Source organism: Phyllobates terribilis, unplaced genomic scaffold (assembly GCF_046119375.1).
Source record: "Phyllobates terribilis strain yellow unplaced genomic scaffold, ASM4611937v1 Scaffold_3__8_contigs__length_932513732, whole genome shotgun sequence".
NCBI lineage: Eukaryota > Metazoa > Chordata > Amphibia > Anura > Dendrobatidae > Phyllobates > Phyllobates terribilis.
This window is the reverse complement of record NW_027362763.1, coordinates 287,850,227-287,876,806: the sequence shown is the minus strand read 5'-3', so window position 1 is coordinate 287,876,806 and position 26,580 is coordinate 287,850,227. Positions and strand designations below refer to the sequence as shown.

The 26,580-nt window shown below is 38.5% G+C and overlaps 1 protein-coding gene across 7 annotated transcripts in view; it reads left to right on the top strand.

Moving 5' to 3' along the window:
• The window catches only part of MECOM (MDS1 and EVI1 complex locus), a 792,569-nt gene that overhangs the window by 723,506 nt on the left and 42,483 nt on the right, over window positions 1–26,580 (top strand). For 4 of the 7 annotated variants that reach the window (XM_073674844.1, XM_073674842.1, XM_073674843.1 and 1 more), the window contains exons 3-6: window positions 8,404–8,538; window positions 20,674–20,776; window positions 20,994–21,210; window positions 22,789–22,936. In XM_073674844.1, the coding sequence (XP_073530945.1) occupies window positions 8,404–8,538; window positions 20,674–20,776; window positions 20,994–21,210; window positions 22,789–22,936 (603 nt within the window). Of the gene's footprint in view, window positions 1–5,393; window positions 6,286–6,383; window positions 6,516–6,644; window positions 6,743–8,403; window positions 8,539–20,673; window positions 20,777–20,993; window positions 21,211–22,788; window positions 22,937–26,580 lie in introns of those variants that run through there. The other 3 variants (XM_073674845.1, XM_073674846.1, XM_073674847.1) reach the window with 3 other exon arrangements.

The following is a 26,580-nucleotide window of genomic DNA, read 5'->3' as shown; positions in this document are numbered from 1 at the left end:
ACTAACATCCCTGTATTGGCTCTTCACCAATCGCCGCACACGAACCTCGCCCTGTCTTTCCCTGGCATTTGGCCCTGGCTAGGGAAGGCGGGGGGGGGGGGGTTGTTCGCTAGTCGATCCCCAATGACCACTAAAGACAACAAGGAGGGAACAAACAAGGGAAGAAAGCTTAGCTTTTAGTTGACTTCAGAGAGATGAACACCCGTCCTCCTAGCTCCAGAGAGGATGAAGTAATGCACTTGCTCCGAGCCTTCACAAAGGGTAATGTGAGTATCGCCGGTACCTCCCTCTAGCAGACAACAGGTATTTATACACCCAGGCCAGGGTGTTAATTAGCCAGACAAAGGTGGCCGCTGGGTCCTGGAGAGACAGCCTCTAAGAAGGTGTCTGCAATACCAAACGTAGAGATCTCCTGCAACAAACTGCAGGGCAACTGTCTGTCACTTCCGACACACCCATGACACAAACATGCTCTTTTTATACACAGTCATTCTACCTAGTTGAAAATTTACCTGCCACCTGTTTTTCATTTGTACCACCTACCTACTTTTCAAGCCTTTATTTAACTCTACCACATCTTTTTTGAGATATGTTGCTTCAAATAAATTGGAGAAGTCTGTAATTTTCACCTTCTGATCAGTGATCGATGATCTGTTGTGAATAAAATACAGCTATAAGAGATTTGCATATGATTGCATTCTTGTTTTCTTTGCATTTCACAAGGCTCCCAATTTTAGGGGGGATTAATGGTTGGATATTTAAATATATACACATACATATAAAATCGCATCTCGGTTCTCATGGTTTTATTAGGCGATGTGTCTGCAGTTGCTATGTAGAACAATGCTGGGAGTGAGTTGTAGTAGAAATGACTGGAGGCCAGAGCAGGAACAGATCTGTGAGTAGTAGTATGCTGTGAAGGAACAGGCATTTGTGTGTCTTGATGTGATGGACACAGACCCCTGATACTCCCATAGGATGAACTGAATTTAACACCGGAGCTGGGGCTCATTAACTGGCTCCAGGTTTCCTAAAAGCTCCTTCCTTTTCCTCTTCTCCTCGGGGCATTGGGGCAGAAGGATACCTATCGGTTCACTGAGGGCATCCCTACACTAACCATTCTAGCAGAACAGCTTGGAAAATGACACTCAGTGGCTGACTTCAGGATAATCACTATTGTGAAACAATCATTTGTAGACAACAAGCAGAGCATTACATTGATTATCCTGAGATAAATGAGCTTAGATTCGTTTAAGAATGAGCTGAAAATATACCAAAATTTCCATATATTTTCATGCAAATAAATGCATTTTTTTAAGTGCAAAATTGTTTCAAAATCCTAGATGATAAATTGTAACAATGTGGATGGATTTGATACATTTTAATTTCTACTGGAAACCCAATATGATCACTACCAACATATCACAGTACCAAATCCATGTCACAATAATCATGGGTTTACACTGGCCTGTATTTGGGTATTCTTCTTGTTACCGGAGACTCACCATTTTGGCAATAAACATATATACAAACTTGTATGTTCATGCAAGGCAGATTGTGGATTTTCAATGCATTCTTCTAAAAACATTGAAATTAGTTTTCCTTTTTCCCCATATATGAGTTGTTCCTAGGTATTTGTTTTATGCCTGATTCTACTGACAAACTTGTGCAATTTGTGCACCAGTCTATGGTTTATAGCAGGATCAAAAACATGCAGCATGAAACATTTTTTTGATCCAGCTTTAGCCCCAGTCTGATGCAACAAACAATGGACCAGATGCTTGTGGACAATCCCATAGAAATCTATGGGATTACAGCTAGCATCAATTTCCCTCTAGGGTGTCAGTATGATGATGGAAGGAAATAACAATGGATAACCGGATGTATGGAAATCAGGCTTTAGTGCTACCTCACTTAGCTGAAATACTGTAGTGTGAATAAAGTTGCAAGGTGTGTTTTAGCAGAATGATAGTTTGATGAATTAGTGAATGAAGTTGTTCATCACGTTTCTCATCTGCTTGTTGGGCAGGACAGGTGCCAAGGAAAAGTAAATTTCTTAATGCCCAGCAGGTATAATGTATATTGTACATGTCTGTTCTATTATAATTGATAAAATATGTATAAAAAATACCAGCCAGACATTGGACACTTTCCATGTAAACTGTCCTGTCTTAGGTACAACATCGTTTCTCCATGTCCAATGTCAGAAATGGAAGAAGAGGCATGACTCAACCCTTATAACTATATCACTATTTATAAATTAAAAATGTAACAAATGTGTTATTGTAAACAGTTTGTCTGTTTTTAGAGTTCAGCAAAAAGATTTGTGGGACCTTGGTTCCTTGGCCGCATCAGTACTCTGTGGCCACTCGACCGGTGCACTTCCTGCGACCTTCCCCACACCTGTTTTTTGTAGATTTCAGTGACGTCATTGCATTGTGGCACCATACTAATCAGAAGAGGCGCGAGCGATGCTATAGGTAATTGGAGGGTTGCAATGTTGTGGTCCGCTGACCACAGACTACTGTATTGACTGCTGAAACTGCAAATTTTATTGCTCAACTACTTCAATATTGTCCTATTAAAGGCAATGTATCGAAAATATAACACATAATTCTGCAATCTAAAGTACTCAGTGATACAAAAAACACATACATAGTATACTCTAACATTGCTGTAAACTTACTGCTAAAAAACTGTAATGTGTGAATATATTTTATATAAATTCCCACTTACTAACAGATCACAATTATGTACTTGTCCACATTTATATTGCTGCTCCATTATGCCCAGAGCCATAATAAGGCTGTCATGGAGGAGCATGAAGCCTATACTGTACCTGTATAACAACATGTAGAAGATCAATTTGACTATTATTTATCGCTTTAATTGATCAGATTCATAGCTAATTGTAGATGTAGCAGTGGTGTAGAGCAATGTTTGGCTGTATGACCTGTGTCATGGCCAAAAATTGCTATAAAGCCTCAGCCTAAAACAACTTCCTACTGTATTAGATTGCATGTGAGGGGCTGAGCTAATGAATTTTAATGCAATGACTAAAGACGGCAATCTGAAATGCGTTTGCTAGAAATCTTTGGTATAAGAATTGTGACTTTTTTTTAATACTTACCTAATAAATGTGTGATTTTAACTGAAGATCTTGATGCCGAAATCTTCTTTCTTCTATAATGAATTTTAATTCACAATTTCGGCTCATTTACCCAACCGATCACACACACATATGTATGGGAAAAAAACGTACCGCACTCAGACCAATGTTATTCAATGGAACACTGTAGATGAACGATTATTTTCAGTGACCGAATCTGCTTGTGAAAAAAATCTCATCATGCACTGGTTTCTTCCATGTGTCGGATGAGACTCTCCCATTCAAGTCTATGGGTGAGTGAAAAAAACAATCGGATGCCCTGTGGAGCCACAGTATAGCATCCAATTTTTACCAATACATTGCAATTCTGAAGCATAGGAAGCTGTACATGGTCCTGTTAATGAATAATTGCTGCTGTAAAAAAAATAAATAAAAATGAATTGAATATGGATGACAAGTGAGAAAAAAATTGTCCGAGTTTTCTGGATAAAATTCTGAATGATTTTTTTATATGCTCGTGTGATCCTACCGTTAGGGAGATGTAACAGAGCAGTCTATTGAACGGCAAAGGGCTCATATACTATTTTTGACCTTGGACCCTCTGCTATCCATGTCTGCACTTGGGTGTGAGACACCTGTACACCCATTATAAAAATTTTAAAAAAATACTGGAAGTTGTATTTCCATATAAAAAAAGAGAAATGTCTAAATATATTAACTCTTTCACTACCATCTATAGTCTCAGACAGACTACACCTCATGTAGCAGAACAAAACGTGTAAACTATTACATAACCACAGCAGGGGGGAGCAGGGAAGTGTGATTCCAGCATGGAAAGAGTTAGTGCAGGTCATTTTACTGCATGTGTTATTGGGTGTTGTGTGAGAGTTTACGAATATTTGTTCTTAGTAGTACCAGTTGTACTTTTATTTACTCCAGGAAGCAGCGCCATCTGCTGGAAGTATGTGGAATTCAAGGAAAAGTTCATTATGCTGTAATGATTCCAGCAGAATTCTCCACCCTAAATAAAGTGAGAGAGAAGGAATCTTTTTGCCCCTTTCATTAGATCCCAGACTTTGAGGGCCTTTAACTATTAGCAACATTTCCTTCTTTTCAAAAAAATCTTTAACAAAAGAAGGGGAGAAGGATACCCCTATCATAATCTAGGATCAGACCTATGGACTCAAGCAATCAGTTTCCCAGATTACTTGTATTTAATACACAATGCATCATAAAACAAATCCCTCATCCTGACAGGAAGAAAATAGCTCATAGCTAGAGCTGCTCCAATTTATGGCTAAATAAAAAAAAAAATAAGAAAGAAACTCTCCAACAATGGGTGAGATGAGGGCGGGCAGGAAACCAATGACCAGCAAACCGGGACCTCTTTAAGGTTCTCAAGCACCCAAGTCTATGGGAATCTCTGGTCAGTTATAAGGTTATTTACAAAGGATTTTTCCTGTCTTACCTAGCATTGCTGTGTGATTTTACAGAAACAATGGCCATTATCTAAAGCAGCAGTTCAATGTCACAGATAACAGTCTGCTGAGGCAAATTAATCATCATCTCTTGTCAAGAAAGCTGCCCCCTCCTCTTAGATAAATAGCATTTTCTAACAGGGCACATTTATGCAAAATTCACGTTACTTATAAAGTGGAAGCCAAAAGAAACAATCAACATCAAACATCTTTTTTCTTATCTCATCTTTAGAGGGGTCCTATGTGTTAATCAAACAGGAAAATCACAATTTTTTCCTCTATGACCATGCAAAAATATAATGATGTCCTATGACAGAGGATTTCTCTCTAATTTACCATTCAGAAATCAAATCAACTTTAGAGATTGTTGTGATATAAAAAGGAAGCTTGTAAAAATGTTACAAATTCTGGAAAAATATTACAGTTTGAGAGTTCTCAATGGTTGATACCTTTTAATGGCTAACTCTGTACAAAGATATATTTTTCCTGTAGAGGTTCTGATATTTACAACAATGTAACAAGTTTGAAAATAAAATAAACAAACAAGAATAAATAATTAGATGATGTAGACAGGTTGGGTTTAGGCAATTAACCTATCAATTATCTGGTTTAAGTTAGCAAAATCCACTGGTTCTAAAGTTCTACCAAGAACTAATTTATCCTCACATTGCAGTCAGCTAATATTTTCTAAAAGTTTAGAAATTAGGTGCTTCTATCCTCTATATTCACATTAGTATTATTTGGGTTGAGGGTATGTGTAGCCTTCTCTGGTTGCACTGACCAGTTTATGGTCTATTAGTAATAATGGGACATGGCTTTCTGACTGAACAGACTTCTTCAAAGGCTAAAGAGAAGAGATTTCCCTGTAAGAATGAAATCCACCCACCCCAGATCTCCCCATTGGTCGCTGATTGCCTGGATGGAATGGACATGCTGAAGGGGATGGTGCATCTGTAATCAGAGTGTCCTATAGGAGTCTTTAGCGACCTTTTAGTGACCTCTTCTTCTACAGGAGGCTGCTGCTGTCACTTTAAAAATGTCCTGAGAGAGGAGCCAGTGTCTGTGCTGGGAGATAGCTGAGGACCCCTCTCCTCCTCTTTCTGGATGGCCGCTCTCATCCTCTTTATAGAGACACTTCAGCAGTCACATAGAGAACTTCACATTGTACATTGAAGTCCTGGGAAAGGGATGGCTCCCGGGAGGATCTCACTCTGAAGGAGAAGCTGCAGCCTTGTAGCTCCATCCTGGGACACATTTCCAAGGAGTCTCATCATTCCAGGACACTGACTAGGAAACCCTGTGACTCTCAACGACAGGAAAGACTTTCAGGCTTCTAGGAGAGAGCTGCTGTCACCTGGAGCCTGCACATGGCATTATAAGGGGGGATCCCAGGACAGGAGGCATCATCTTAACTTCCAGGACAGGATCTCTGAAACCCCAAGACAAAAGGAGGTATCTCCAAGACTTCCAGCGGCACCAGGGCTGGATCTGTGACCATCCAGACTTGCAGCCATACACTGGGGGTTTCTGACTCTCCAGCAGGGACAGTGCTGATTGCCGGTGTCTGGCTGATAAGAGCAAAGAAAGTGAGAGAAAAGGGAGGTGTCCGGAGCAGGGATCCATGTGCTGCCATAATGGAGCTGCGGCTCTAGGCTGGGACCTGCTGGCCTCCAGGAGTCAGGGCTGCCTTCTCCCCAGGTAAGTGAGGACTGCTGGCACTGCCTGTGATGTGGAGGCTCAGCTCTTGGCTGTGCTCTGCACTTGTGGTTACACTTGGAGTTCCCCTCTGAAGTTCCCTCTGTCAGTGAGCGCTGACTGCGCGCTTCTAGGTGTGCACTGCGCCTATTCTGCGACACATCTACTTACTTATTAAAAATACCCAGAGTATTCTGTGCGACTTCTATGTGATCTGCACCCGATGTCATAAGGTAATCAGAGCTGCTCCAGTGCCGGACACTTTCCTTATACCAGTCAGGCCACTTTCTCAGCATGAGGCCATTCATCCAGGGTATTAGCTGTAAATCCTCCAGGTGATGCGATAGTCCCTGGGAGACAGGAGGAAGATCAGGTGCAGCAGATCACACTGACACCCTGCTAGTTACCAGACAGACAGGACACTGGTCGGACACTGCCAAACTATTCCCTCTCCAGCCAGGTAACTGCGACATATTGCGATCATCATTATTATAGCACCCATCTTCCTAATCCTGCTCCTCACCGGCAGACCACCATTTATTTTTTGAATACTTCCAGCAATAGGCAAAAAAAAAAAAAATAGTTTTTTCTCAAATTTTTTTTTTTTTTTTTAAACTTCACATGTCTAGATTAAATCGCGCGATTCGGTTCTGCAATTCCATTGAACGTGTAAGAAGGGGAATAGTAAAAAATAAATTCCAGTTTGCTAATCTTTCGTAGATGAGACCATCTACTAATTTGTGCGTACAAATATATATTATATAGTTATATATGGTGTGTAATATTATTCAGTTATTTTTATTAAATTAAATTTAAGTGAAATTATTAAAGGGAATTAATTTTAGTCGATGCTGTGGCCTACAGATCCCTGTATAGAAGTGGGGAATATCATGAAGGCACCCACCGATCACACAGGACCTGGAGGATATAATGTCACTTTTCTGCATTATTGTATCACAGCTCATAACTGTGGCAACTTGTGTCCAGGGCTGAGACTTGTCTGCAGAATAAATTGTACCCCCTTTAACCCTATAATAACTGATCAGCAGACTTGGTGAGCCTGTATAAAGGGGGGATATTTTACCCTCCATACAAGCTCCAGCCTTGCTCCTATTCAGCTCGTTATATAGTTAATGACCTGCAACTGCTGCCGGGTGTTCGCCTGGGCAATACCCAGCCATGACAGCCTGCTCTGTGTGCACAGGGACAGGGTGCAGCAATGGTAGGAAACAAGATCACATTCATCTACAGGGACTGCAGACTTTTAGTATAAATTAAAGTTTCAGTAAATTCTATAGGTTTCTTTTCCCATGGTTTTTTTTTTTAATTCTAGAAGTTTCATTTACATGTAGAACATTCCAACAGATGTGAATCTAAAATTCTACAGTCATCTCATGCCATGACAATCTCCTCTACACTTAGAGAAGCATTTATTCTACACAGCAAATACTGGAGGAGTTTATTTATTTGGCTGATTGCCTCCCATATTGTTAATTTTGCTACTACACATTAAAGACCTTCGCATCAAGTTGGGCAATAAATTCAAGTGATGAGAAAGTAAGTCCCTACTAGACAGGGGATAATAACACTGTCATTTGCAATGTGGAGATTCAGGAGATATTCTAAACCTCTAGGAGACATTTGGCTTATTGTTGACTGCAATAAAAAAGGAGAAAAAAAAAAAACGACTTGGGAGGAAATCTGGAGATCTAATGTGAATTCTTACAAATGAGGGCTGGGATAATTACAAGGTTTAACCCCTTCAGGGCTGAAAAGTAGATTTTTTTTATTATTATTATTATTGTCAGGAGGAGTTTATAGAGTGTAGGTAGGTGATACATGCCGGAGAAATAATCTGGGCTTTTATTCACAGCAAATGTTTCACCTTGTTTTTCAAATTCCTGCACACAATAAAACTTCCTGCAGCCAGATCAAGATGTGTATGGTGTGAGCTAAATGCAGTGATAAAGGATACAATGTTCTTTTCAAAGATTTCAATTCCACAAAACAAATCTCTAATCCCAGTATTTTCTATGCAGTTCACAATAAATGTATATGTGAAACAATTGCAATTTATTAAGGACACAGTGTAACCTGAATACCAATGTGTTTTCTCTTTAGATCTTGGATGAACATTGTAATATAAATTTCTGCATCGATGCCAGTCAACCAGATGTAGGAAACTGGCTGAAATTTATCAGATTTGCTGGACATTACTATCAGCACAATTTGGTGCCATATCAGCTAAATGACCAGGTATGTCCCATTATATATTAACTATTTAATACCAGTTATACATCGCCCATATGTGCAAAAATTGTGGCTCCTAAGTAGTTTGGATAAAAGGCAGAATATTCAATGAATTATGTCATTTACTACTGTCATTAATATCAACAAGATAAAACAGATATTTTAATATTTATCAGTTCATATTTTAATTTGTGTTTATTAAATTAAACATTTAAAACAACAAATTCCTATAATTAAGTGTTTTTTATATATAATATGAAAAATATTTGATTAAGGGAAAGTATTGAATTTCAATAAATGTAAAAAATTATTACAAATAAAATTATACCTAGTATTAGAACATATATGAACAGAATAATTGAAATTTATTTATTAATAAAATATACACATTTTTTTTTTTTTTTTTTTAAGGCAAATAATCATAAATCAATTGTTAAATGCATGTGTGAAACAGACAAAATGTTGAGGAGGAATCTATCTAGTAGGACAAGCTTTGCTCATTGCATATTAGATATGATTTGCAGACAGTGTGACTTATATATTGTTGCGTTAACCTGCTGGTGTTCTCTCCAGGACTTGAAAGGTTAAGGCCATCTTGGCCTGGTCCTGTTCAACTCTGAGAAAGCTGCTCTTAGGAGCAGGATGAAAGGGATTTCTTAAGAGGTTCTCCAGGACCTTTTATTCTTTTGCATGAAGACTAAGATCTGCCAACTGGTGAATAAGCAGTACTCATCACATAATGAACACCCTCATTGTGTAAGAGATTATTCAATATCACTGTATAGTTGGAGACACTTGATCAGCAGTAATTGTTAACCGCTAATTACTTGAACTCACCTGTGAAACTCCCAAGCAAACATTACACTCCACCTGAAACCCAATAGGCATATTACAAATAGCCAGATTCTCAGGCTGGACCTACATTAATAAATACAGGGTTGACTGAAGGACAGGTTTGAAGTTTGAGACTGCTGGAGATATTAACATACACACCCCAAAGTATTTCTTCCAGCTAAGGATTCTGCAGAAACAAACAAAAAAAAGTTTCACTTCCACCCACAATCATGTCCACAACTCCAGATTATTATTGCTTAACCCTTTAAAAGTCAGTTTCCAATTATGCACTCAGCGGAAGGCATGGTGCAAAATGGAAATATAAGCTATATATATATATATTTTATTCTGCAAATTAAATAGCTTTGATAAACTATCAGATTAATCTTTTTAAAATGTACTTCATTTATACACATGTTCTTCTTAAGCCAAACAACAAGTTTGGCTTGGATAAAATGAATATTACAAATTATCTATAGAAAAAATGCTTGACATTTTCCAAATAAACAAATAATTAGGATCATTTTTCTGACACCGATTTCTAAATGTTGTTGGAACGTTCCATCCTGGCATGTACATGACTTAATATTTCGGCCCTCCTAATTGCATAGTGTCTGAAAGCTTAGTATTAACTGCAGTAATTTGTCTCCTAACAGGATTTCATGCCAAATGTGCTTGTAAAATTGTGGCCACAGGTTGTTACAGCACCAGAGTGTAAAACTCCGTGCTGTACAGCTATGATAATGTTTTATTTTTGGCATTTATCTTTTTATTACATTGCATCCAAAGATAATAAAACCATACATTATATTTCGAATATTCTTTTCTATACATAAAATTTTTATAATATATCTCCAAGTTAGTCAGTGTTATTGTTCATGATTTTTGCATATTGCACAAATTGTTTGCAATGATAATATACTGCGGAATTTATATTTAAAATGTGTTGAACTCCCCCGTTAAAATAACTGTATACTGATATGTGTCTTTATGTTCATGATAAGGAAGATTTTAATGTTATGATAATGCAATAATTTCAGTATTTTCCTATAAAAAGCGAAATGGTGAGAATATCCTATACTGTACATTATAATTTAACAATGGCCAAAAAACAGAAATAATTGACCTCTTTTCAGTCTAGAAAAGCAGTGACATTCAATAAAGATGGTGATTATTATATTTATTTTGTTATATTATACATTGCAGATGTGTGAGAACATATGTGCAATTATCAATGTGACACGGTTTTAAACATAAGCTACATTGCAAGAGAACCCTGTCCATAGGAGCTTGCAATCTAAGGGGCAAACAGAATTGTTGCATGCCATTACTTATCACCAGAGTAACGTGTAATTGAATGGTTTACTATAAAGATTACAATGCTGAGAATCCTAATTTATCTGCCTGCGTGATATTTGACCTTAACCCCTTGCATGCCACTGGCCAGCTACCGGAGCGTTCGACATAAAAGCCATTTTGCTACTGTTATATTTGTTTCTGTAAATTCTGCAGTGCCATAAAGCGCATCGTCTACATTTTATTTTGGGTGCTGTTGCGTTTCAGAAATAAGTCAATAAGTATCAGCTTATCCCCTCTGAAGAATCGCAGGCTTTTGGTCTCGTACAATAAAACTTTATACACAAAAGCACATGCCAGCAACGCTATGCAAATTGTAGGCCTTTCTGGCTGGAAATAGGTCTCCCTGCTAATTTCCATTTTAATTATTGCACTGGGAAAATATTTGAGTCTCTTGTAAACCACTCCTCTTATGTTTCATGTTGAGATTGTGGCCATGGAAAAAACACCCCCTGCTTAATGTTCCTGACATCTTTATTTTTAAACTCAACCTGCCGCAAATTGCCTTCCATGTAGTAGCAGCATGTGTAGGGTTATCCCACGCCATTCACAGCGCAGAGCTGCTTTGCATTTATTGCAGGTCGCACAGTGCAGTTTTTCACATGGGCCCTGCATTAAATCCGGGGTTCTCTAACCTTTCTGTTTCCAACTTTTAACAGTTCTGTATCTGTGTTGTTAACACTACTGTGACCCGGGTTCTGTTGTTTCACTTTTATATCAATGAACACTCTCTAAAACCCTTACAATTACCTGGAGAGCAATACATATATAATAAATCAGGGTCCTAGTGCTGCAAAACCTTTCAAAACTGCTCTGATTTTATTATATCTTCTACAATCACTTTTACTTGTGAGGGATTTTAATTTTGAATTTCATAATGCACATAACAAGTTTTGTTTTGATGGATACAACATCACGTCAATTTCCCCAAAGTTTTACCCCTAGACAAGCAAATTAACTTTTTACAGACATGAACTCTATTATTTGGTCTCTTGTATATTTTGTTGAGCATAATATTGTTTGCCGTAACATGTTAGATCATACTCCCACCTTTTACCTTACTTTTTTGGATGTGTATTTAACGTCTACAGCTGCCCCTTGATCAAACTAATTTTTTATGTCATCACCTTTGCCTTGCTATATGGGGTTTACCCCGCAAAAATGTAAGAATATTCTTCCAAGCTGATCAACTTTTTGTTTCTAGTTGTTGTAGAAGTTCGTTTCAACAAATATTTTTTGAATACGACGTTGCTTTGATTTATAGTACTATATAGCTGCTACTACTTTTAATAAGACACTAACATTATTAACCACAATTATTATCTTTTAAACAGGGGTACAATAGATCCTAAATGCGTTTTAAAATCATTTTAAATCCTATTTTATATAGTTTTGATTTATTTATTGTCTTTGATCAAAATTGTAGTCTTCTGATGGTGTCCACTGGTTGCATCTCGTCACTGTGCCCACTGGTTGCATCTCGTCACTGTGCCCACTGGTTGCATCTCGTCACTGTGCCCACTGGTTGCATCTCGTCACTGTGCCCACTGGTTGCATCTCGTCACTGTGCCCACTGGTTGCATCTCGTCACTGTGTCCATTAATTGCATATTACTTTTTTCTGCCCTAAAGTTAAGACCTACAACAATATATTTAATGAATAACCTATAATTGTGTTATTTGCACACTGAGGTACTGGTGTGTCTGAGTGTGCTGATATGTAGTATGACAGCCCATTTACCTTCCTTATAGTAAAATATATTGCTATTCACCGTCTTGCACAAGTGCATGACCCTTTCACCAGTTGATGCTGACTGTTGCACAGCGGTCAGTTCTCTGCTGGAGGATGCAGCTATTTTATATAGCATAGGGTTGCTGAAGCTTAATGGTCATCTGTTTCACAACAGGAATCTTGGATGTCGTTGCAGGGTAAAAAAAGGCAAACACTAGCGCATATTTCTATGTATCCTGGGACAGATAAAATCCTGCTGTGATGCACTAGGATGTAGGGTTTGTTCCAGAGTCTGTGATGTCTTGTAGTTTGACACAGGCTGCATGATCATTGCAGTTTGTCCTTTTAAGTATGCTTTACAATGCACGTATACTCGGGCTTATTTTATGGTCCATAAATAATAGTGTATCGGACAAGGAGCATGCAATGCTTTTCACTGAAGCATGGAAAAAATCAACATTTTCCTTCAAAGACGATTTCCAGCAGCCGCCTGCTGCAACACAGAGAGGAAAATTTTCCTTTATTAGTTCAATTATTACAAGTTCCTGAAAAGGCCAAAGGTTGTTCATAATTCACACTTCAGTCATTTTTAGAGATGGCAAATGGAGTCTATTAATCCTAAATGAAATGACCTGTACATGGCCGACAGTGAAGATTTAACACTGAACGTCAGGCCCCGCATCACCTATTTCAAAGGGGGAATCATTTTGGCCTTTTCTAGTGTCCTTTCTATGTAATGATTTTTCTTTCAGTCTGGAGCTGTATAAATGTGGGATTTAATCTGATAGGTGAGAGTTCACATTTCCACGGCGGTAAATTTTTAGGTTGCTTGTTTTGGAACGCAATCCGAATATTTATTTAGGAAAAAAAAAAAGAAAAAAGATGTGAATTTGTCGCTTCCTAAAACAAGTCGGTGACAGAAATGGCTGGAGAGGTTCCTTTTGGCATAGCAAAGGTTATTTTACCGGCGCTGAATAATAAATAATATCTTGTGTAATAGGGCAGCAACTGGCTGCATAAAACGTATTTATGTGCATATAATTTATGGAGCATGAAGTTCACCACTCGTGTACTGCTGCTTTTTAAACACTTTTGCTCTTATGTCGCTGGCCTTCTGTAGAACAGCACCTAATTTATGTCTTCGAAGAGAGCATTTCTTCCTTTCCCAAACAGCCAGGCGAATATGACACCCGACAAACATTACAGCGGCGTGTAGAAATAAAAGTTTACTAGTCCCTCCCATTGCAGAGAGCCGGCTCTGACATCACTGGGTGCCGGCCGTATAGCATGTCAGCTACCGCCGCCAGATTTGGTTAATTGCAAAGTGTAAATTATGATTGAGAGAGGCCACTGTATCGTATGGTGAGGACAACAGATCTTCAGAAAAAATGGTTTATTTTGAATTTATTTTAATGTTTCAATTATTTATTTTGTTGGGAACTAAACATGTTTGTTACTGGAATAATGAATTGATTTTTTTTTTGTTTACACATCAAATGTCTTCTTAAACAGTATAGGCCGATCACTGTATTCCATAAATTCGGACCTGTATCCAGAGAACCTCACAATGTAATTGTCCTATGTCAACAATTCGCACCTATATTAATTCTATGGCCGACTTCATAAGGAGCCAGATAACTGAGGATCTCTGGTGAGATCTGTTTGAGCTATCAGCTTACAAGATCAAGGCTCCTAAAATTAATTGGCACAGGGCTCCGCTAATGACTTAATCAAAAAAGCATCCTGCTTATTTTAATGGATGTGCTAATTGTAAATTAATGGTAAGCAATAGGAAATCTGTCCTCTCTTTATAGTGTTAGTGGTGCGGAGGTCAGAGAAGAAAGTTTATTCTTAAAGTGAACCCTGTGGGCTACAAACAGCTCTGTCATCTTCTGGCATTGTGACATGCACATGATGTCTGAAGAAAAGAGCATTACATTTAAGCCTATAAATCCAGGTTCTCCTCTTTGGGGGCATGTCTTATACTTTTGAGAAAATGCTATATTTCATGTCTTCTGGTAAACTACCGTTAGCTTTTTTTTATTTTTTTAGAATGTCTGAGCTGTGTGTGTACCTATATTGTCCATTATATACTGTACATTAGTAGGAAATTTTAGAATAAAATCCTGAGCTCGTTGCTGCCAGGTCTCTTTTTTTTCTTTTTTTTTTTTTTTTTTGAGCAGTCAACATATTAAATAGTTAAATTGCTAAATAATTTTAGTGTTTTAGAATTAATTGAGTCACATATTTAATATCCCTTTCTGTATCTAAATACATGTTCAAGTTCCACAGTCAACAAATAACCTCTGCGGAGAGAGAATATGGTTTAAATAGTAATTACGCCTAGATTTTTAAGATGGGAATCTTTCATTAGAGCCTTTTGGAACTGAAATCTAATTATTTTAGATAGTGGAATTGATCTGTAGCAAATTGGACTCCTTCACATTTTGGAGAATCAATAGTGAAGAATTTTTTGATTTCATATAATATCAGGTTGAGTAGTTCCAAACTAAGCCCTGCAACATGTCCGTGTCCATTTTTTTTTCATTAGCCACCATTAAAATATGACCAGGAGTTAAAGTTTTTCTCCGATAGTAGTTTAGAAGTACTTGAGACTGTTTACTATCACAGGGAAGGAGTATTGCAAAACTTAACTGACTTGGGGAGTATTGTCCTCTGAACTTGCCTGTTTCCGAGAAGTCAATGCAAAGTTCTAATATGTCACAATTCAAATGTCAACATGCTGCTGGAAAGGAAGCCAATAAGCCGAACCTGTGAAAGCTGCCAAAAGAGGTGATGCTAAGTGCTGAGAGAAGTTCATTGTTCCTAAAGGGAAGTACACTTCCAGTGTGAACCTTCTTTTCTGTGACATCCATTAGAATTTTTTTTTTAATAAAATTAAAACATCCATTTAAAGAACTGCACATAAGATCAAAGAATATCCATATCAATAAATCCTAACTATAGGGTAGAATACAGAGACTGTAAATTCTAAATGTAAGTGTATTCATTTCATTACAGTACTGAGAATTATCTTGTAAAAAGTGATGTAAGGCAGAAATGATATTTCCTCCAAGTAGTATTCTGTATCAAATCTAAAATGTATTTCTAGTACATCAATACACTCAATATTATTTTCATGTGGCTTATATAGCCCCAACATTTTTTCAGACACAAAGACCATTATCTCTCATATTTTGTTTCTGTCTCAAGTAAGGGCTCAGAATTTAATTGTGGACACTAGTTTCACAGAAAACCATTTTACCTATCTTTTGGGGATTAATTCTGGCACCCAAAAGGAAATGTAAGTAATTTTATAAATCCATGAAAACCTTGTCATTGGAAAAGTTGGTAGATGGAAAATGGTGATGATAGAAGTGACCACTTTCCCATAGTATGAGTTTCTAGATGTAGAGGACACTATGTGCTTATGCTTAACATGGCATACTTATTATGATTGAAAATGTTTAGTTTCCTTGATGTTAATTTTTTTTTTTTTTTTAAGAAGAAAAAAATAAACAATTTTTCGTTTGATTAAATTTTGTTAATCTTACAATCTGCCCATCTTTGTGATTCTAGAAAAACTTTGTCATGGTTTACGTATGGACCGCAATGCATAGCTAGCCTTTAGAGCCATCTACTGGAGCTGTGTGCTAACTACACTTTACTTGCTACATGTTGAAATTAGAAGGTCTAGCAACTTGTAACTGAAAGCTCAAGAAGATGGCTTTACTTGGTTTGTCAAATAATGCTGCATGAAGGAAAAGAGCTGAGAACCAGATAATTTTCAATCTATAAGTTATAAGATTTAGCTAATATAAGTAGTATTTATGTAGCCCTGGCTGCTGTTGCCTTATTCCTAAGGCAGGGGTGTATCCGGGTTCTTTTATCTCATTCCTAAAGTCCCGGGAGACTTTAGTACTTTGGCCTAGGACCATGGGCCTTGTTTCTGCTTGCTCAAGTTAGGGAATTCTTTGGTCCCTTAGTCACATCTCCAAAATAGCAAAATGCAATGGATCAACAGGACTTATCTCATCCTTAAATGGGACCTGTTATCTGAATAATGCAGCATGAATCTGACAATGACCGTGTTATTGCAGCTGTATATGTTTTACTTTCAAAATTCAGCTAGGGACAATGCGTCTCTGATGAATTGTCTGAGCCCGGTCCCCGGAGGCTTCTTCCTGCCCAGATCCCCTTGACTGACAGATCTCTCCCTGTGTTTATGCATAGGGAGAGATTTGTTAGTTCCGGGGATGGGTGCAAAGAGGATCTGCTCAGGGACCTCGCTTGGACTAGGCATAGTTTATGGCCAGATTTTCAAAGCCTTTGTTCTTTTAGTTTTTTCTTTTAAATCCTGCAGTGTTTCAGAGTAAAATGTAGATGGCTGAGTTGTTCAGGCAGCATTAATCAGGTGATAGTTATGCTTTAAAGGTTTCATCCCATAAACACTAATCACTTATCTACAGGACAAAAAATGAATGTATGATTGCTGGGTGTTTGGCTGCTGAGACCCCAGACTGATCGTGACAAAATCTCCAATGAGAGAAAATCATTAGAGAGCATGTGCAACCTCTGCTCTTATACACTATTAATGGAGTGGTCACCGTCTCAATAGGGCTTGCGTTTGGAGGTGAAAAATAGGCAATTGCCCAGGGCTCCCATACCCTTGGGGGAGCCCACAGCTTCTACAGCAGAAGCTACACTGATAATAGCATTAAAACAATAAAAAAAACTACACATATTTGGTATCGCTGCATTCGTAAAAGTATGATCTATTAAAATATGAAGTCAATTAATCACATTGGTATACGACGTAAAGAGAAAATAAATCAAAATGCCAGAATTACATGTTTGTTTGTTTCTTGGCCACCGCAACATTGCAATAGAACGCACGAAGATGAGATGAAAACATTGTGTCTGCCCCATAATGGCATCAGTAAAAGAGTCAGCCTAGGTCGTAAAATATTAGTCCTCATACTGCCCAATATCCCGAAAAATGAAAACATTACGGGTCTTGCAAAATGGAGACAAAAGCAAAATTTTTATTTAATTTATTTTTTTTTTACTAATTTCAGAATTTTTTTTCACCTCTTAAATAAAAAAAATATATAAATGTTTGATATCTGCATGCTCGTACTGACTTGGAGAATCATAATGGCAGATCAGTTTTACCATATAGTGAACATGGTAAATAAAAGAAAAAAAACAATTGTGGCATTGCACTTGTTTTGCAACTTCAACACACTTGAAATTTTTTTTCCCTTTTTATGGTACATTATGTGGTAGATTGAATGGTATCAATCAAAAGTACAACTTATCCTGCAAAAAATAAGCCCTCATCCAGCTATGTGGACCAAGAAATTAAAAAGTTATGGCTCTTAGAAGGAGAGGAAACAAAAGTGCAAAAGAAAGGAAAATCGAAAAAGTCGAGAAGGCGTTAAAATCATTGTCATAGCCATATAAAAGCAGAACGAGCGTACCCTGCAGGCTCATTCTTTGGATGTTCATGATGGGTTTACTAACAAACTAAAAAAAAATAATCATATCTACAGTGTATTTAATGTAATTAGGTTTAGGGTACCTCCTTAATTCCTAAATGTGTAGACAGTTCTCAGGCAGAACTTACAAGGCTTTAAATTCAAAATTTCCACTAGAAACCACAATAGTGACCCCATAACAAAACAGGACAGGAACTGTTGTCACAGGGATTTTGGAACACCAGGATGGTGCTTAATAATTCAAAATGTAACGTATTTTAAGTAGATGATCCAGTGAAAACGTTCTTCTTGCTGACTCTCCAGTTTGTAAAACCCATTTTAAGTCATTCTTAATCCTTAGTCCTGTGTTCAGAATCCTCATCTCTTGGTCAGAGTATAAGTGATTACAAAGAACGTCTCTCTGGCGGACCTGTCCTGTATGACACAGAAGGCTCAATGATGTGAATGGACGTGTGTCTATGTACGTGGTTTAGCCTAGAATATATAGACTCCTGGTGGTGTGTGTGTATGTGTAACATATATAATGTATGTGCTCTGTGTATACGTGTGTGTGTCACAGGCTGTGTGTATGTAGCATCATCATTTATAAATACCAGTAGTGCAGATGAGTTTATAGGTGTAAACATGTCGGCAATCGACCAGCAAACGAGCAAAATGCTGCTCATTCATCGAGTGATTGGATTGTTTATGGCAGAACAAGAATCATTGTTTTCAGCAGCACATCGGTGTAAACTGCTGATAACATGATGTGTATGGGGACAGATTGTTCTACCAGTGATCATTCTGTGCACATCATTCTTCATAAACCTGTGTAAAGAGGCCGGGAAACGAGCACCGAATGACTTCACTATTGTCGATCGCGCTCATTTAACTGTCTGAACTCAGCACATGTAAATGCAACTGAAATGTTTTGTGATGATGCAATATATTAGGATTTAGGGCCCTACTTTAAACTTTTTCCCCGGGCCCCATTTTGTCTAAAACCGGCCCTGCGTCTTACATGCTCACTAATGCATCACTCACATATGAAACTTTGGGACCCCTGTTCTTGTTATGTATGGTGGTCCCACTTTTCAAATTCCCAATAATCATTCATTTATGAGCTACACTGTGAATAGTTGATATGTTTATTAGAAGAAAAAATATTTAAAACATTAATAATGCAGAAGAGACTCTGGACCTTGTTGTCTCATTATGACAGGATGAATGCAGGGAAGACACTGGGTCTTGTTGTCTCTTCATTGTCGTGGAAATCCCTCTATAGTGAGAGCTTTAGGGGAGATGCAATGGTCTTGCATGTTTACCAGTGTTAACTAAATCAGCCATATCAGGGATTCGATCGATCAGAGAATCAGTTGGTCTACATGACTTGTCCGACTTGCTGATAGAAGCGGAGGTTTTGTATTGGAAAGAGGAAGTATTACATCACTTCCAAAAGCAGATGTGACAGAATGAAAAGAAGAAAATGACTTGGGCTAGGGTCACAAGACCATAGATTCTGTCATCTGAGATAATTGGGTTGATTATGCTAATGACACTCTGATTAAACCCTGATAAGGGTTTGATCAGAGCGGCAGCATAGTGTGATCCGATTCTTTCTGATGCGAGAATTTGAGGACACTGTGAGAAGATGGAGGACAAAATTTCTCTCATCTTCTCCATTCGGAGTCATTCTGTCATCCCAGTGCAGTCCAATGATTTCCACACACCCATAAACTTGAATGGACGAGTCTCATCCAATTTATATGACAAATAAGCACTGCCCCATTACATATTATTGGTCCGAGTGCTATCTGATAAAATATTGGATAGCACTCGCCCGATTAATATGGTGGTGTGAGCGAGCCCTTAGGGATAATTTCTGCCTATGTGGCGGTTATAAGCCTTAAAACTGGTTACTATCATACAATACCCTTTCTTACTGCTTAGATTTTACAAAATTTGTGAAATCTAAGGAAAGGATTTATATCTAATGTGACTAAATGAGAATATATGGCAGTCTTTCCATAACACATGGCTTAAGCAGTTTCTCAGAATCTGCAAAACCTATATCTTGTCTTTATTGTTAAAAGGAGAACTAATGCTGAGCATACAAAAACACATAGATATTAAAGCTAGACATATAGAGATAAATTAATTCTATGGTAAAACAAGTTATAAAATATCGATCATAACATCATCATGACAGCAGAAATTCAGGGTATTTAGAGAGCCATGTTTATGACCAAGTTCAACTGACGGCCTGGCAGATATTATGGCCGCAGACTTGCATATACCTGTTATTTTTGGGTTATTTCTGCGTTCATGGCATGTACAAAGCATTACAATTATGAAGACCTATAGTGTCAAGTGGAGGACTTTGTGGGGGGTGGAATGCATGAAAAGGCCTAGGGAAACATAAAATGTAAATCCTGCCCGGACATTATCTGAAATGCAGAAACTTTCTATACCAAGTGATACAGGTCTTATTTTTCCTTTTCTTTCGGACACACAATCGGTTTTAATTTCTTTCTCATGCTTTGGATTGTCTTGCCATGTTTTCTGCATTTAGGAAGTGTAACTCAGCGGGGAGTGCGGTTGGCTAATCACCTTTTACGGCATAGTATAGTTAGTTATGGTCCCATTTGAAAAGGTAAACATTTTCTCCGGCATTGAGCGCACACATAATGACATGCAGGTTTTAGCACCAGCGCTGATTCTACTGTCTCCCTTGTTACAGATATTCTACAGAGTTGTAGCTGACATTGAGCCAGGCGAAGAGCTCTTATTGTTCATGAAGAGTGAAGATTATACTCATGTAACAATGGCTCCTGACATCCATGGTAAGCTCCATACTATTCCCTATTGTCCGATGCCCACATGGTGTGACCAGGAGGCTGAAAGCAGTTTTGTTAAGTCATAGAATAAATTCTCAATGCAGTAGGCGCATTTTTCTCTTTACCGTTTGGTCGTTCTGGTTTGTTTTATGTGGTTAGATTTGCTGTTGTGTGTCCTTTTTTATTACGTGCACTTACGCTATTTTCGTGCTTTATTAAACAGAGGAGTGTCAGTATCGCTGTGAGGAGTGTGATCAGCTGTTTGAATCCAATGCCGAACTGAATGACCACCAGAAGTTTCCCTGTGGGACACCCCACTCAGCGTTTTCAATGGTTGAGAACAATTTCAAGCCAAGTCTTGATGATGACAGTGATCTCATTGAGATGCAACACTCCCATGAGTGTAAAGAATGTGATCAGGTGTTTCCAGACATACAAAGGTCAGCAATGTTCTTCACCGTTCGGGTACACTCCCACAGGACATTTCCAGCACAAGTTTCTGCATCAATAAAACAGCAGCAAAATCCACAGCTTAAATCTTTGGATTTGTGTTGCGGAAAAAGTGGTTTTGCCACATATTTTACTCTTTGCAGTGCAAAGGGTTAAATCTACTGCTATATCGACTGTATAAATCAACATTTTGGGGACTTCAGCTCTGCATCACTGGTAAATGAACTCTGCAAATTCTCATACACCATGCTGCTATAAGAAATATGCAGCAGATTTTCCCCATGCAAATTTGCAGCAAAAATACACTGCATTTTTCCCGCAGAAGCGTATGCCTGGCATACATCCAATGTGACGACTTAAATTTGTAACAGAAAAAAATTTGGTGCAAATTCATTGTTATATTGTGACAAATGTTTACTAGATTTCAACCCATGCGTTTATAATGGGTCAAATGTGTGGGAAAACATCATTCATAGATTGACATTTTGCAGATTAAAACGTCTTGGCACAAAAGGACAGTCCAAACAAAGCATAGGTGCATTTATCTCCACCTTCCTCTTCCTTGATTAACAGATCTGGCTTTACAGCAACCAGAGAAAAATGACTGACATAGATGGAAAACAAGTAGGATGGAAGGTGCACTGAACTGTTTGGCCATGTTAAGGGTGTAGTGAGCACCTGTGCTTGGTTTGAACAGTCATTTTGTAATTACAGACCCCATTTAAAGGGAATTATATGTGCATGTAACTGTTTCCAAGACAAGTTTAGCAGTCCCCTTACTTACAGTCTGTACCTATGTGCCTGAGAAATCCGCATTTGAATTTATATGGAAATGAAGCTGACTATTTAAAGTCTCTGTCACTCCAGCTCTACTCCCCATACAGCGATGCCTCTGACTGCTTTACTGACAGCTCCTTTGCCTGAAGTCACACAACATAGAGGCCGTTGGTCAAGCAAGAAGAGGCAATGCTGAGAGGGGAATAGAGCTGGAGTGACGGAGGCTTCTGATCTTCAGCTCATTTGGAAATAATTTCAAACACTGATTTCTCAGTAACAGAGGATTGGACTGGCCAAGTAAGGGTATTGCTGGACTTGTCTTTGAAAGAGCTACATGAAGTTTATTTTACATTTTTTTGGGGGGTGGGGAAGTAAAATTCTGCTGACAGATTCCTTCTCAGATCATTTCCCATCTATTTAAGGATAGATATCGCCCACATTTTTTAATATACCTTGAGAGTTAGGTTGGGTGAAATCTCATCCACTTTGTTGATACATTTTCATTCAGGTTGGCCAAATTATATCTGTTTTTCTAGTATATGGATGCCGAGGAATGGGACATATCATATTTATATTTTATCTACTGGCAGATGAATTACACCAGACCCAGCAGCTGACCAGTAGTATAGATGCCATGTATGTGACCCTTACAACCTTTAATATAATAACTCTTGCACCTATAAAAACATTCTGCATGCTTTTGTTATCTCATGTCCATGATGTAATACTTTTACAACATGCTCAGAATGGGATAGACTTTTATGTTTTATATGTCTGCATTTCTTCTTCAGTTTGGATAAGCACTTACAGTCTCACACAGAGGAGAGAGAATATAAATGTGATCAGTGCCCAAAAGCCTTTAACTGGAAGTCCAACTTAATCCGCCATCAGATGTCACATGATACTGGAAAGCACTACGAGTGTGAGAACTGCTCCAAGGTAATGTGAATTTGTGTTTAGTCATTGCAAATTCATCATAATCTGAAACAATTAGACAAATGATGAGAGGTGCTTTATTTTTTTGCAAGTAATATATTCATATGGGTATCACACTTAGAGGATCTGTCGTAACGTTGAGGCAACTTCAGCTAAGGGTGAGCTCTCTTCTTTCTTCAACATAAGTATGTCTGATTCCTGTGTCTACCTGTACATTCGCAAGTAATAGATAAACCAAGACTTCAAAAGGTCCCTGAAATGGTGCAGGGATGATGATGATTGTTGCCAGAGGAGTAGCTTTCGGAAGCAACTGGGGAACGTGCCAAGGGGCCAAGCTACTTTGCTTTCGTTAGGTTCCGTTCACTTTCTTAGACCTGTGTCTTTGTCCTGGGTGAATGAAGGCTTGCCTATAGCTCTGACGACTTCTAATTGAAGCTCTCTTTTACATTTTTCCTCTCTGGCTCCTCTCTTCTCCAACTCCTGTATCATTGCTGAATATCGATATTCATCATTTTGTGATTATTTCAACAATATTTTTGTTAACAAAGACCTGTCACCAGGCCAAAAGTGTCCAATTTTTGTTCCAAAAAATATGGGCCTTTTATAGTTAGTGCTATTCTTTGTTTTTTATGAGGGGGCATGGTACACAGGATTCCATGGGGTCGTGTATTTAGGCTGCTGTGCATTATTACCCTGTGACTAACCTCCCGTCGGTAAAAATCTGAAAAAAAAGAAAGAACCATATGGTGAATTAAAAAATATGGCATACTCCGAGTAGCAGTGGGAACAAACTACGATGAAAAATTGTCTGCTTTTGAGCTGGTGACAGGTCTTCTTTAAGCGAGAGGGTATTATAAACCTAAAATTACAATTGCAATGGAACAGCAGCACAAGAAATAAAGGAAAATACGCAATCCCTTAAATGTTCAATTAGTCCAAGTGTATACTCTTGTGACTCCTATTGTAAAAACAATGGTCACAGACTTAATGGTGGATTCCACTCGCCACCTTTTTATATATACATGTAAGGTTTCCAAAGCAAAATGCCTCCGTTGTAATGGTTATCCACTGGTACTTTAGTGCAGCTTAACAAAAATTCTGCCTTGATATTCATGGGGATATATTAATCAAGAATACAATAGTGCAGAAGACTTAATGCTTGGATAATCAAGAAGTTATTTATTATTATATACTTGTATAAAACAATAAAAACACATTATTTAAATACATGGAGTCCTAGTGGTATGCCAGTCCCCTGCCCGACACAGAGTTTCACTTTTACAGCTTTTTCTGCTATAAAAGCAAAAGTTATGAAATTGAACAGTGACTTCATGAACTCCCGTCACTTGCATGCTGAAGTCAGCTACAGAAGAGGGCACCACGGAGCGGGGGAGCGGAGGGAAGGTGAGTAGAATAAATTATTTTATTTTCAATGCATTAAAGAACAGTGGCAGAATGGGGGGACATATACCAGGATGGGGAATATATATACCAGGATGGGCAACGTGTATACCAGAAAGGAGCTTAAAATGGGGGATATTACTAGATAATGCCAGAGGAGTGCAACTTGTATGTCCTTATAGGATTTAAAACACTACAAGGGCCCATACATCTGACCAACATGCGGCGATGGGGGGCACTGGTCTAAATTTTGCACCGGGGCCGATCGGACTCTTGTTATGCCACTGAATACAAGTACCAGTGAACAACCATTGCAGCAAAGCTGACTTGCTTTGGAGACTTTGTCTATCCTTCCGTGTGGGTGTGTATATAAAGGTGGGGAGTGCTTTTCTGACTGTGATCATTTGCTTGAGTGATGTGAGCCACAGGAGTACGACCTTGAACTGTTCAGACTTATTCTGTCATGCCGTCTGGAAAGGCTTTTCTTTGTTTAAGTTAAAACCTTCAGGCAGAAAAAAGTTGGTTTAGTTTAAAATTTGTTAGTCATGGCTAAGAGATAGATGTGCACCGTGCTTTAATGTGATGGTAAGGATGGTCAGTCCAGCAAAAGTAGTGTCCAGAGGCCGTGACATGCCTTCCTTTAATACTGATACTGTAATAGTAAGTTATGAAGGGCACAGTCACAGTATTGGGGATTTAGGAATGCTGTGAGGCACAGGCTAATATTTATAAAAAACAAAAACGAAGAAAAAGACAAACTACCAACCGTTCATTTTATGGAAAATGTACAATTTTTCTTTAAATAGCATATTCTTGTTTATATTCTGATGCAATGAGATTATCAATATGTATCAAATCCAAGACCAAATAGCCATATCATGTGAAGTGAATCCGTCACTAGATTTCACAATCCAAGCCACATATATTAACAAATAGATCTTAGATTCGATGAGGCCGGTGTGCTTACTTTAGATATCCATCGGAGAATGGCTGTATTCAATTTCATAGGGAACCTGTAATGCCCGATAATGCTATTAACCTGCAGATACAGAATTACTCTGCAGGTTACTAGAGCTCTGAAGGTGCCTAGTCGCTGTACTGCAAATGCGGCATCTGGGAGAAAATGAGCTTTATTTCGCCTGGGAGCTGTTGGCTTGCAGTCATAGAGGCGGGGTGGTGCTGCTTCAGTCATCGCTCAGTATACAGTGAGTGGTGGCTTCACAGACAGCCGTCATTGCACTGAAGCATTTGTAATGCAGCGGCATTACTGTAATGGTCCAGGAGGTGTGCTCTAGCTGACCATTTACCTCTCCCTCAGGTGACTGATCACATGACTGTGACATCATCGCAGGTCCTGTGTGCACTAAAGGATATCTAAATCCTGGTGGTTTGGAAACAGGGTGAAAAGCGTGAGGCCTGATCCCTGTGTGTGGGACACCATTAGCCTGGAGAGGCTGGAAGAGAGAGGCCTGGTGAAGCCTGGAAGGCAGAGGCTGGATCTAGGATACCAGTAGCCTTTTGATGGCACGTGGCTTGGAGACTACGTCTGGGAAGCCTTAAAGCCACAGCGGTGTCAGAACCGAGCTGAGAGAAGCAGCTAAAACCCGGCAAAGGTAAAAATGCTGCTTGATGTGGACATTTGTATTGTTACCTTGCTGAAGGCTGTATCGGGAGCCAACTGGACATATCTGTCACTGGAAAGGCTCTTGGACATTGTTTGTGTAATATGTCGGTGAGCCACTGAGATGGACTCTGTTATAAGCAGTTATGAGGTGTAATAAACTGCTGGACTGTGAAATACCGGAAAGACGATGCATGTGTGCTTTAACCCTAGACCGCATACCTGGGGCCTCGCAGTCCCGCCCTGTTAATTGTTTTCTATTTTCTGCAAGATTACTTTAGTTAGAATTTTGAAACTCTAGGTATTCCTCAGGTATATAGTTGTTTGTCATTTTTGTTTGAGTTATTCCATATTATTTGCACACGGGCCTGGTATGTGAAATAGTAGATTTTTATGGTCATGCGTTCTAGGGTTAATTGATCCGGTATACTAAGCTATAACTGAAGCTGCGCCACTTTCTGTGACTGAAAGCCAAAGGCACCTGTTCATTTTCTCTCAGGTGCTGCATTTTCAGTATACAAGCCAGGCACTTAAGGCTATTGTCCTGCAGATTGATCCTATATCTACAGATAAGTTGCATTATCAGACATGACAAGTTTCCTTGAAATGGGGAATTTGAGTCCAG